We start from the raw sequence: 13,439 nt of genomic DNA on the forward strand, positions 1-13,439 counted from the left end.
TTACTGGCAGATTTGGGACTAAAACTCAGGTCTCCTGTTTCCGCTCTTTTGTTTTATTGTGTAAAATTATAGCTCTTGTACTTTCAGATTGATGTCATGTTGTCCTTTCAGTCTCTGGGACCCCCAGACTTTCCCTGAGAAATTTGTGGTGGTACTTCTAGATAAATTAAGGCCTTACTAAAGGGCCACAGTTTCACTTGACTGGCTACCTACCTATGTGAAACCATAAGGGACATTAGACTTACTAGTGTAGAGAGGCTGCATGGGTTATTAGAACCAGCAAAGAAACTTGGGTCCTAGTCTTCACTAGGTCTTAGCATAAGTTCTAAGATGGCAGGGACCATGTCTGTTTTGTTCACTACTTTATACCCAATACCTGGGACCATGCCTGGTACATGGAAACAATCAGTAAATGTTGAATTAATGGATTAATTTAACCCATGGCATCATTTCCCTCACATGTAAAATGAGACAGTTGGTCTAAATGATACTTAAGTTTCCTTCAGATACTAAAAAAAAAAGTACTCTTGCCTTCTGACTGATTTTTTTTAAATCCTTTTAGGATTTTAAAAAGGATTACTGTGAATGTCTTTAACACTAGGTAACATCAGTAGGTAATATGCTCACTTTGAATAACTGTGATAGAAAAACCACAGTTGTTATATTGTATCGAAATCTTTTTAAAAATAGACTACTGTTATATATTTTCTGTCAAATTGGTATTTATTTCTATAAAGTACATGGATACCATTCTCAACATACTAAATTAGGGAGTCAGGTTTAGCAAGTTCCAAAGTGTAGCCATCTAAGAGGGTTACTAAAATGTTCCCTTTGTTTGCATACTTGTACTTTTTGCTTCAGTTGTATTGAATGCAGTACTATTATGTCAGAGTTTATAAAGAATTTGACATTTTGCTTCCCATGGAAAAATCAGTGGGCAACTCTTGGTTAAGTTGTAGTTATTGTCATCTTATCAATGACTAGGCTCCTGTCATTGGGAATAATGACCTTATTATGAAATTTTGCTTCAGGTATCTGAAGGTTATCACTCAATCAGGTCAGAGTTTATTAAAGAAAACTAATTCCTATACCGTTTTATAAAATCACCAGAACAGTGTTTTGAAGTCATGTACATTTTTTGAAATAGTGACTTTATATATATATAATATATCTATTTTTTTTTTTTTTTTGAGATGGAGTCTTGCTCTGTTGCCCAGGCTTTAATGCAGTGGCGTGATCTCAGCTCATTGCAACCTCTGCCTCCCGGTTCAAGTGATTCTCCTGCCTCAACCCCCTGAGTATGCTGGGACTACAGGTGTGCACCACCACACCTGGCTAATTTTTTTGATATTTTTGGTAGAGATGGGATTTTGCCACATTGGCCAGGCTGGTCTCAAACTCCTGACCTCAGACGATCCGCCCGCCTCGGCCTCCCGAAGTGCTGGGATTACAGGCATGAGCCACCATGCCTGGCCAAAAAAATTTCTATAATTAAAATGCTAAATGAAGAGGGACTGGAGAAAGCATGTAATAAACTATTTCGTATTCAGACATGAGCTTTGTTAATATAAACTAAATGTTACCTAGTGTATGAAAATAATTTTCTTTCTTTTTTTTTTTTTTTTTTTTTGAGGCAGAGTCTTGTTCTGTCGCCCAGGCTGGAGTGCAGTGGTGCGATCTCGGCTCACTGCAAGCTCTGCCTCCCAGGTTCACGCCATTCTCCTGCCTCAGCCTCCCGAGTAGCTGGGACCATGGGCACCCACCACCACGCGTGGCTAATTTTTTGTATTTTTAGTGGAGACGGTGTTTCACTGTGTTAGCCAGGATGGTCTCGATCTGACCTCATGATATGCCCACCTCGGCCTCCCAAAGTGCTGGGATTACAGGCGTGAGCCACTGCGCCCAGCCGAAAATAACTTTCTAATAGAAAACAGGATATAACACATTAAAATGTTCTATTTATATTGAAAGTTGCTGAAGTACTAATCTTAAAATTATCTTTATATTCAAAACCTAAGTGGAAGATACACTAAATAATTTTAGTATTTGATCTGTAAGCCATGTAGGTTTTTTAGTAGAATATCAGTACTTATTTGAATCAGAATTTCTTTTGAAGCTGTTTCAGATGTTGCTTTTTATGTTTAAATTCAATTCCTGCATTGATAGACACTGTCTTCAATTTCAGAAACTATGTTGCAAAATCAAAAATTTGCTGTTTTTGACATTAGGCAATGATTTTTTGGATTTAACCCCAAAAGCATAGGCAACAAAAGCAAAAATACACAAATGAGATTGTGTCAGACTATAAAATTGGTCTGGTAAAATTGCACAGCAAAGGAAACAACAGTGAAAAGACAACCTACAGATTGGGAGAAAATATTTGCAAAGCATATGATATGGTTTAGATGTTTTGTCCCCTCCAATTCTCATGTTGAAATGTGACCTTCAGTATTGGAGGTGGGCCTGGTGGGAGGTGTTTCAGTCATGGGGCAGATCCCTCATGAATGTCTTGGTGCTGTCCTCACAATGAATGACTTCTTGGCCTGAGTTCACGCAAGATCTGGTTGTTTAAAAGTGTGTAGCATCTCCTCCCCCACTTTCTTCCTGTCTTGCTATGTGATGCACCCCTTTGCATACCGTGATTGGAAGCTTCCTGAGGCCCTCACCAGGAGCAGATGCTGGTACCACTCTTCTTGTACAGCCTGCAAAACCATGAGTTAAAATAATAAACCTTTTTTTTTTTTTTAGACGGAGTCTCGCTCTGTCGCCAGGCTGGAGTGCGGGGGCGCAATCTCGGCTCACTAAAACCTCCAACTTCCTGGTTCAAGGGATTCTCCTGCCTCAGCCTCCCCGAGTAGCTGGGATTACAGGCATGCAGCACCATACCCAGCTAATTTTTGTATTTTTAGTAGAGACGAGTTTTCACCATATTGGCCAGGATGGTCTAGATCTCCTGACCTCGTGATCCACCTGCCCCAGCCTCCCAAAGTGCTGGAATTACAGGCATGAGCCACTGTGCCCGGCCTAAACCTCTTTTTTTTTTTTTTTTAAAGTTACTCAGCCTTAGGTATTTATTTATAGCAATGCAAATGGACTAACACACCATACATCTGTTAAGGGATTAATACCCACAGAATGTAAGGAATTCAGACGACTCAGTAGCCAGAAAACAACCCAATTTAAAAATGGGCAGAGGACCTGGACAGACATTTCTCAAAGGAAGACATACAGACAAATGGCCAGCATAAGAACGGAATCGTGTCATATGTGGCAATATGGATAAACCTAGAAGACATTATGTTAAGTGAAATAAACCAGGCATAGGAAGACTGCTACTGTATAATCTCACTTATATGTGGAATGTAGAAATGATGAACTCATAGAAGCAGAGAGTAGAATGGTGGTTCCCAGGGGTTGGGGGAGTAGGGAGCAGCTGGGGAATGGGAAAATATTGGTCAAAGGGTACAAAGTTTTAGTTAGGAGGAATAAGTTCTGGAGAACTATTGCACAGCATGATGACTATAATAATTATGTTTCAAAATTGCTGAGAGAGTAAAATTTGAATGTTCTCACCACAAAAAAAGATCAGTATGTAAAGTGAAGAATTTATTAATTTGGTTGATTTAAAGATTTACCATATTTGTAATTAGTATTAATATGTTGGAAGTTTGAGTTTTGTTTTGTGTCTGCTGTTAGGTGAGCAAGGAAGCCTAGCCCTTGAAAGTTATATTTTTGTTCAACTTTGTAAGAAGCATATTTATTTTTTAAATATTTATTGATCAGATAGTAAATGCATCAGAAATATTTGATTTAAAGGTGCCCTATGATGAAAGCTTTGGAAAGGAAAAGTGAACTTTTTTTTTTTTTTTTTTTTTGAGACGGAGTCTCACTCTGTCGCCCAGGCTGGAGTGCAGTGGCCGGATCTCAGCTCACTGCAAGGTCCGCCTCCCGGGTTTACGCCATTCTCCTGCCTCAGCCTTCCGAGTAGCTGGGACTACAGGCGCCCACCACCTCGCCCGGCTAGTTTTTTGTATTTTTTAGTAGAGACGGGGTTTCACTGTGTTAGCCAGGATGGTCTCGATCTCCTGACCTCGTGATCCGCCCGTCTCGGCCTCCCAAAGTGCTGGGATTACAGGCTTGAGCCACCGCGCCCGGCCCGGAAAAGTGAACTTTTGAAGCTCTCATTTTGGTTTGTCAGGTTTTCTTTAAAGTGGTACATACCACCAGTACTCAAATATGTCTGCATGTAACTTCAGAGTTTTCTGAAAAATTTTCCATGTATGTGTGGTTTAATAATGTTATTTTATGTAGATATTTGAACTTTCTCTGGGAAAAATTACCTTAATATGTAAAAAGGATAAATCTAATTTACCCCATTTAGTATCTACAGAATATTTTGAAGAAATATTTTTCGATTTTCCTTTTTTTATTTCTTTTTTTTAGCTCCCTACTATCACTGGAGAAAAAAATATTTTTCTAGTTAACTAGATGTAGCATTTCTGGGTATGTACATGCATGTCAGATTATATCCATGTTTGATATAATATATTTCAACTTTAAGGGAAATTAGAGGATATAATATTTAGATCATTAATCATGGTACAAATTATATCTTCACTCTCAAACTAATGAAGGGTCTTAAGACAAAATTCCCTGAAATTATAGGAACTCTAAAATCCCTTGCTTAAGATATTTCTGCTAGTTAATGGGAGAGCTAAGAGTAGAACTTAATTTTCTTGACATCTAGTTCCCCATTTCTCCCTCCCATCCCCAAACTTGAACATGAATAGTTGTTTTCTTTAGTCACATAAACACTGAAATAGTCTACTGTTATTGTCTCTACTTTGACATTAGAGACTTATTTACAGAGAATTATTGAGTTGTCTAAGGATACTGAAGATTAATAACACCTCACTTATCTGGTGGCCACTTCTGTGGTAATGACAGTTCTCAAGATACAGCTGAAAACAAGTAACCATTTTAAAAGCCTCTGAACAGTTCAATTAAAAAAAAAGTGCCACACAAAATAAGGTTATGTACATAAAGTCTCATGGGGAGACCCTTAGGATCCCTAGATTCTCCCTTCACCATACAATTTCATATTAAGGAAATCTGATTTCCCAGCTCAATGCAGATTAGAAGCATAAGTGAGAAGGATGTTGGGAAGAAAGCTTTTAAATGCAGGCGCATGGCTGACTGTAATAAGCAACTGTTTATCGGCTGGGTGCGGTGGTGGGTGGAGAGGCTGAGGAAGGCGGATCGTCTGAGGTCAGGAGTTTGAGACTATCCTGGCCAATGTGGTGAAACCCTGTCTCTACTAAAAATACAAAACTGACCGGGGCGTGGAGGTGGGTACCCGTAATCCCAGCTACCTGGGAGTCTGAGGCAGAAGAATAGCTTGAACCTGGGAGGCCGGGGGTTGCAATGAGCCCAGATCATGCTGCTGCACTCCAGCCTGGGCAACAAGAGCAAAACTCCGTCTCAAAAAACAAAACAACAACAACAACAAAAGAAGTTACCACTTAAAGTGAGGAAGGAAATATAAAACTATAAAACACAGACATTCCAGGCATGGTAACCTAGAGTCCTTGAAGGCAAATAAATCTGCACTTTAGCATCCCTAAAGTGTATCAAAATATATAGTGTAGTATTTGAGTGTGATAATTAAGAAGGAAAATTGTATATCCTTTGTTTAAGAAGATATTTTCAGGGAAAGAGTACTGAAACTATAAGGTTTAACCTACTCATGTACTTATTTACAAGCTGCTTTTGAGATTTTAAATTCAAAAATAGTTATATTATCAAAAATTTGGCACTCAAAAGCTTCATCTCTCTGGAAATTTTACATGTGGAACATTTCATTATTTCATTCCCTAACAGTGCCAAGGCAACTAGGTGTTAATTGTAGTTGTTAAAGGCAGGTCAGGATTCAGAGCCTTTGACTTAATCAGTTTAGTTCAATTCAAGAAGCAGCACTAATTGCCTTTACTTTGGTGCTCATACACAGCTCCAGTTACAGTGTTTTCGTAATTATCTTCTTCTAAGTCCTTACCCAGAGAGGAGGCAATATTGTGAAGTGGTTGAGAGAATGGGCTGTGGAGTCAGGCTACCTAGGGTCAAATTCTGGCCCTACTGTTTACTAGCTGTACAATGTAAATGACCTAATCTGACTTAAGCCAGTTTTTTGTTCTGTAAAATAGAGAAAGTAATATAACCACCTAATAGGAGGACTGTGAGGACCAAAGAAGCTAAAACACATCAAGTGTTACAGTTTTTGGCAAATGCTTAATAAATGATGGCCATTGTTTTATTATTATTATTTTTTCATTATACTTTAAGTTCTGGGATACATGTGCAGAACGTGCAGGTTTGTTACGTAGATATACATGTGCCATGGTGGTTTGCTGCATCCATCACTCCATCACCTACATTAGGTATTTCTCCTAATGCTATCCCTCCCCTTGCCCCCCACCCCCCGACAGGCCCCAGTGTGTGATGTTCCCCTCCCTATGCCCATATGTTCTCATTGTTCAACTCCCACTTATGAGTGAGAATATGCAGTGCTTTATTATTTTTACAAGGCCCCTATTAGGGAAGTTTTGTGTGGTAATACTAATGTTTTTTATTGCTTCTTAGGGTGAAATGAATTGGTTTTTTTTCACCCTGGCACATGATACAAATCATTTTAGCCAACTTTACAAGTTATAAATATGCCTTCACTTTTTACTAGGCATTAATGTTTTATAAATGGATTTAGAAATTTGTCACAAAAGAATTCTACACTTACAGACTACCCTGTTAAAGACAGTTTTAGGCTTAATAGACTTGAAATTGTAGTAGTTTGAAATGTTCCTACCTACCAAGGTCTTAACAACTTTGTAACATTTAAAATATACCTCAAACATGAGTGTCTTTTGTTACTAGTTTTTTATTTAGTGATGTCACCCAGTTGCAAGCAGGATCCCATTTTAATCACCAGCTCAATATGATATGGCTTTTTCATGTTCCCTGTTGTTAAATGTGCTAGAACTTGACAGGCTGTGAGGGACCTTTGCTGTATTCCAGAAATTGGTCTCAGGCTCCCCACTACTGACAGACTGCCAAAGTGCCTTTGAGAAACTTGGAGCATTTCAGAGCTGCTGAAGAGACTACACTATCATGTGTGCCCCATGTACTCACTCACTTCATCCTCATAGCAGTTCTATGAAATAGATGGTTTTACCCCCTTTTGCAGAGGATGAGATCAAGGCTTGGAGAAATGATTTGATCACACATAGGATAAATAGTAGAAACAATATTGAAGCAAGGTTCATCTGCTCAAAAGTCTATATTTTACTGTCTCCTTGTCTCTCAAAAGGAAATAATAAATAACTCTGTATAGTTTGTACACAGTTATATGTAAAGCCCTACCAGAACCAATCTAGAGTATTTCCATGTGTGTCAGTAATTAACCAGTAACTTTGATCCTTTGAATCAACAGCCAGAGAGTACTGTTTTTGAAACCAGTGACACACAAGAAATAAATGTGGCTTCCTGTTTTGTTTTGTTTTGTTTTTTTGACAGACAGCTAAAAAACCTGTTCAGATATCTCAAGGTGTGAGGGTTGCTGGAAAGGCCAAGTTTCTTCCCTTCTCTACCTCATGTGGGGCTTAATTTTAAAATATCTTACCCTTCTTGCCTTTATGCCTTTGTTGCAGGTGATTGGCATTCTGAATTTGTACCACATGGAAATCTGTGCCCCTTAAAGGTTTTTCAGGCTAGGTGCAGTAGCTCACCCCTGTTATCCCAGCACTTTGGGAGGCTGAGGTGGGAGGATCGCTTGAAGCTAGGAATTCAAGACCAGCCTGGGCAACAAAGTGAGACCCCATCTTAAAAAAAAAAACAAAAAACCGGTTTTTCATTTTTGCTTTTTAATTGTTGTTGTTTTGATTGCACTTGTGTTATTTAAGACATCGATTTGTGTGGAATCTTCTTTCTTTTTTTGAGTATGGATTAGCTTCAGTCCTAACTAATCAACTCTAGATAAACAGGATTTTGATACATCACAGTGTAAGTTTGTCAGGGGACCCAAATAATTAGCAATATATGTTTTCATTTCTGAAAATTGTTCTTTGTTAACACATATTTATATTGACCAGACATTGTAATTAAATGGGTGCTATTTTATGACAACTACTTTTTTTGTTTTCTAAACAAATTTAACCCCCTCCCCCAAACTAGAATTGTATCTCATTTATCTTTGTATCGCTAGTCTTGGTACATAGTAGGTAATTCATAAATGTCAGCTTTGGGTGTCTGGTTTTGTTTTTTGTTTTGAGACAAGGTCTCTCTCTCACCCAGGCTAGAGTGCAGTAGCACAATCATGGCTCATGGCTCCTAGGCTCAAGTGATCCTCCTATATCAGCCTCCCAAGTAGCTAAGACTACAGGTGTGCAACCCCATGCCTGACTGGTTTATTTTTATTTTGTAGAGATGGGGTGTCACTATATTGTCTAGGCTGGTCTCAAACTCCTGAGATCAAGCGATTCTCCCGCCTTGGCCTCCCAAAGTGCTGGGATTACAGGTATGAGCCACTGCACCTAGCCCGTAAATGTTTGTTGAATAAAGGGATTAAATTTTTGTTACTCAAAAGTAATTTTTTTAACAAACTAAGTTTTTATTAGAGGTCAAGGATTCCTCTACCAAATGTCATTACCCAATTTGGCATATAAAACATGTTAGTAGGACTCATTGCTTCTCTTGCTTGTGCTACAAAATATGACTTTCAGGAAAAGTCACTTAATCTCTTGGAATCTCAGTTTCTTGATCTGTAAAAAGAGGCTGTGTGATTAGATCATCTTGAAGGTGCCTTTCAATTCAAATTTGCATCATGTAATCATTAGATTTTACCAAAAAAAATTAGGAATGGCATATTAATTATTTAAAACTTTCTTATTGCATAACCCCAAGGTATAACTAAGTAGCCTTATGCTTTGAAGCAGATATCAGACTGTTCCTATTCAAAAAGATAATGTGGGGGAAGGGGTGAAATGGTGAAAAGTTACTTTTAAAAATTATTACATCCAGGCTGGGCATGGTGGCTCCCTCCTGTAATCTCAGCAATTTGGGAGGCGGAGGCGGGTGGATTGCTTGAGCCCAGGAGTTGGAGACCACCCTGAGCAATATGGCAAACCCCGTCTCTATACAAAAGTGGAGAAATCAGCTGGGCATGGTGGCACATGCCTGTAGTCCCAGTACTTGGGAGGCTGAGGTGGGAGGATTGCTTGAGCCCAGGAGGTTGAGGCTGCAGTGAGCCGTGATGGTGTCACTGCACTCAAGCCTGAGTAACAGAGTGACCCTGTCTCAAAAAAATATATATTACATCCAGAGAAGTCTGTTTAAGAACAGTCTTGCTCCAGTAGAAAAATGAGCAGAGAGCGGTACACAGTGGTTCGTTCCTGTAATCTCAGTACTTTGAGAGACTGAAATGAGAAGATTGCTTGAGCCCAAGAGTTCAAGACCAGCCTGGGCAACATAGTGAGACATGTCTCTACAAAAAAAAATACAAAATATTAGCTGGGTGTGGTGGCACATGCCTGTAGTCCCAGCTACTCAGGAAACTGAGCCTGGAGGATCGCTTGAGACCTGGAAGTCGAGGCTGCAATGAGCCAAGATCACACCACTGCACTCTAGTCTGGGCAACAGCAAGACTCCGTCTTTAAAAAAAAAGAAAAAGTAAAAACTGAGAACAAAAATGGGTATCTCTCTTCAAAAGCGATATGAATGTCTAATACATATGAAAATTTTCATCCACACTAGAAATCAAAGTACACATTAAAACACCAATGAGATATACTTTTCCCTGTCAACTTGGTAAAAAAAAGTTTAAAATAACATTCATTTTTGGCGAGGGTATTAAGAAATAGGCATTCATAGAGCAGTAGGAGTGTAAACAGGTACAACTGTTACGGTTGGCAGTTTGAAAGTTTCTCAAATTTCTGGAAAGTTTGTATACTTCTGACCTCTAATCCCACTGCTAGATAAACTTATTTTAAGGAAATGTATTATGGAGGTGCACAAATTTTCATCTATAAAGGTATTTGTTGTAGTGTTATGTCATATACAACTGTATATACATATGAAGACAAAAGATACTCAAATCTCTAGGTGATAAGATTATGTATGAATCACGGTAATTTTCTTCTCTTTTTTTTTTTTTTTTTAAGAGATGGGATCTTGCTCTTTCCCCCAAGCTGGAGTGCAGTGGCACAATCATGGCTCACTGCATTCTTGAACTCCTGGGCTACAGCAGTCCTTGTGCCTCAGCCTCCCAGGTAGCTGGGTCTACAGGCAGTAGCCACCACACCTGGATAATTTTTAAATTATTTGTAGAGAAAGGGTCTCATTCTGTTGACCAGACTGGTCTTCTCCACTTTTTTTTTCTTTTTCTTTTTGAGATGGAGTCTCGCTCTGTCACCAGGACTGGGGTGCAGTGGCATGATCTCGGCTCACTGAAACCTCCACCTCCCGGTTCAAGTGATTCTCCTGCCTCAGCCTCCCAAGTAGCTGGAATTATAGGCACGTACCACGCCCGGCTAATTTTTGTATTTTTTGTGGAGGTGGGGTTTTGCCATATTCAGGCTGATCTTGAACTCCTGACCTCAGGTGATCCGCCCGGCTCAGCCTCCCAAAGTGCTGGGATTACAAGCATGAGCCACCGCGCCCAGCCTCTTCTCCACTTTTTGTTTTCCACATTTTCTGTATGCACATAAGACTTTTCAGTCACAAAATATATATACACTTTTTAAATGTGGACTTGTCTGTAATAAGTGTATAGAAGTATTTCTCTTCTCATCTCCTCTATTCAACACCTCCTTACTTTTATTTCTGAACAGGTCTCCAGGAAAAGTTGGGCTTTCAACATTCAAGGTAAGTTGTGCTTTCTGAAAGTTATGTTTTTAGAAATTGTATACTTTTTATTTGTGTTTTTATGTAATTCTTCATTTTCTTGCTTTTGCTTTTTTTTTACTTATTTTTTGTTCAGTAATATTGTCATTATGTCCTACTTGGTATAAATAGGTACTCTAGAAATACCTAACTAGGCCGGGCACGGTGGCTCAAGCCTGTAATCCCAGCACTTTGGGAGGCCGAGACGGGCGGATCATGAGGTCAGGAGATCGAGACCATCCTGTCTAATACGGTGAAACCCCGTCTCTACTAAAAAATACAAAAAACTAGCCGGGCGACGAGGCGGGCGCCTGTAGTCCCAGCTACTCGGGAGGCTGAGACAGGAGAATGGCGTGAACCCGGGAGGCGGAGCTTGCAGTGAGCTGAGAGCCGGCCACTGCACTCCAGCCTGGGCGGCAGAGCAAGACTCCGTCTCAAAAAAAAAAAAAAAAAAAAAAAAAAAAGAAATACCTAACTAAATATTATGCTGTAAGGAAGGAACTGTAAGTATTTTTTAGATTTCTACTAATTTTTACTTGTTTTATGATGTCTAGAATAAAAGAACGTGTGAGAGAGAGAGAGAGAGAGAGAGAGAGTGTGTGTGTGTGTGTGTGTGTGTGTGTGTGTGTGTGTGTGTGTGTGTGTTGAAAAAGTAATACTCAGCCAGGCATGGTGGTTCACACCTGTAATCTCAACACATTGGGAGGCTGAGGTGGGCAGATCAGTTGAGGTCAGGAGTTTGACACTAGCCTGGCCAACATGGTGAAACTGGGTCTCTACTAAAAAAACAAATGCAAAAATTATCCAGGTGTGGTGGCGCAGACCTGTAGTCCCAGCTACTTGGGAGACTGAGGCAGGAGAATTGCTTGAACCCAGGAGATGGAGGCTGCAGTGAGCTGAGATCATGCCACTGCACTCCAGTCTGGGCAACAGAGCGAGACTCCACCTCACAAAAAAGCAAAAAATTAATACTGTGTGACAAAAAATGTACAGTAACTGAAATACATGTATACTTCTTGTGGTCCCATGTACCATCACTATACATAAAAATCAATCCCAGCTTATATTCAGGCAGAGGAGTTTGGTATTGAGATATTATGCCACTCAGAGCCATTTTAAGTATAAGATATCATGAAACAGAATTATTTATATCAGATAGAGTATATATTTTTTATGTATATTTGTGTATGTGTATTTATATGTATGTGTAATCTCAAACATGCTGTATTTTTTTCAGTTCCAGTATACTGACCTTCTATTTATACACATTGGATACCAGTCTCTTTGATAAGTTATTATATATTTATATGAAATATTCTACAGTAGTAGAAATGAATGAATTAGTTATATACAATGACATGGATGAATTTCAGCACTAGAGTGTTGAGTGGGGGGTAGCTACTTATAGAAAAGCATATATAGTAACATTCCATTTATATTAAGTTCAAAAGCGTGCCAAACTAAAGAATATATTGTTTAGAGAATAGATTGTTTAGATATAAAAACATGGTAAAACTGTGAAAAATTACCAGGGAATGAGAAATACAATATTTAGGGTATTGGTCATTCTCTGAGGGGGAGACATTGTAATGGAAATGGAGAAGGATACACAAGAGACTTGAAAACTAATAATAATGTTCTTTTTCTTAAATTGAGTGCTTAAGAAAGGTTATATCATAACTCTTTTCTTATGTTAAAATTATTTTGTATTTACTTAATATTTAATAAAAACAGTCTTTAAAAGTAATAACGTGTAGGGTTGAAATTTACTCAGGACAAAAGGTATATGGTTGAAAATGTAGCTTTCCCCACCTCTCAAACTTCATATCCAGAGGCAATTACTGTTTTTGCTTGTAGGTCTTAAAAGCCATTTAGCTCTAAGATATTTTTATATTATAACAAATAGATTTGGAGAATTTACTTTAACCCAGTAATTATAGATTGTCCTTAACTTGAATGAAATTAGATAACAAGTATACATATTTAGTAAATAAATATGAAGTTGGATATTCACTTTTTTAACTTTTTATTTTGAAATAATTATAGATTCACAGGAAGCTTTAAAGATAATGCAGAAAGGTCCTGTATATTCTTCACCATTTCGCCAGTGGTTATAGCTTAATTATAGTACAATTTTAAAATGAGGAATTTAACATTAGTGCAATGTGAGTGTATAGTTCTGCGCCAATTTATGATATGTGTATGTTTGTATAACCAGCACAATGAAGATGCAGAACTATTTCATCATCACAAAAATCTCCCTTGTACTACCCCTTTGTAACCACATCCACCACCTTCCCCATATCGTCCCTAAATCTGTTTCCATCTCTATAATTTTGTCACTTGAGGAATGTTCCATAAATGGAATTGTATACTATGTAACCTTATGGGATTGGTTGAAAGGGTCACAATCCATCCAAGTTGTTGTCTATATCAATGGTTTCTTTTTATTGCCAAGTAGTATTCTATGATAAACATGTACTGAGGCTATTGAGTGCATATTATGAATAACA

The 13,439-nt window shown here is 38.5% G+C and overlaps 1 protein-coding gene across 1 annotated transcript in view; it reads left to right on the plus strand.

Annotated features, from left to right (window-relative positions):
- Window positions 1–13,439, plus strand: part of WDR44 (WD repeat domain 44) — a 103,080-nt gene that overhangs the window by 20,985 nt on the left and 68,656 nt on the right. The window contains exon 2 of the mRNA XM_010365538.2: window positions 10,875–10,908. Coding sequence (XP_010363840.1) covers window positions 10,875–10,908 — 34 coding nt within the window. The remainder of the gene's footprint in view (window positions 1–10,874; window positions 10,909–13,439) is intronic.

This window comes from Rhinopithecus roxellana, chromosome 7 (genome assembly GCF_007565055.1).
Source record: "Rhinopithecus roxellana isolate Shanxi Qingling chromosome 7, ASM756505v1, whole genome shotgun sequence".
Taxonomy (NCBI): domain Eukaryota; kingdom Metazoa; phylum Chordata; class Mammalia; order Primates; family Cercopithecidae; genus Rhinopithecus; species Rhinopithecus roxellana.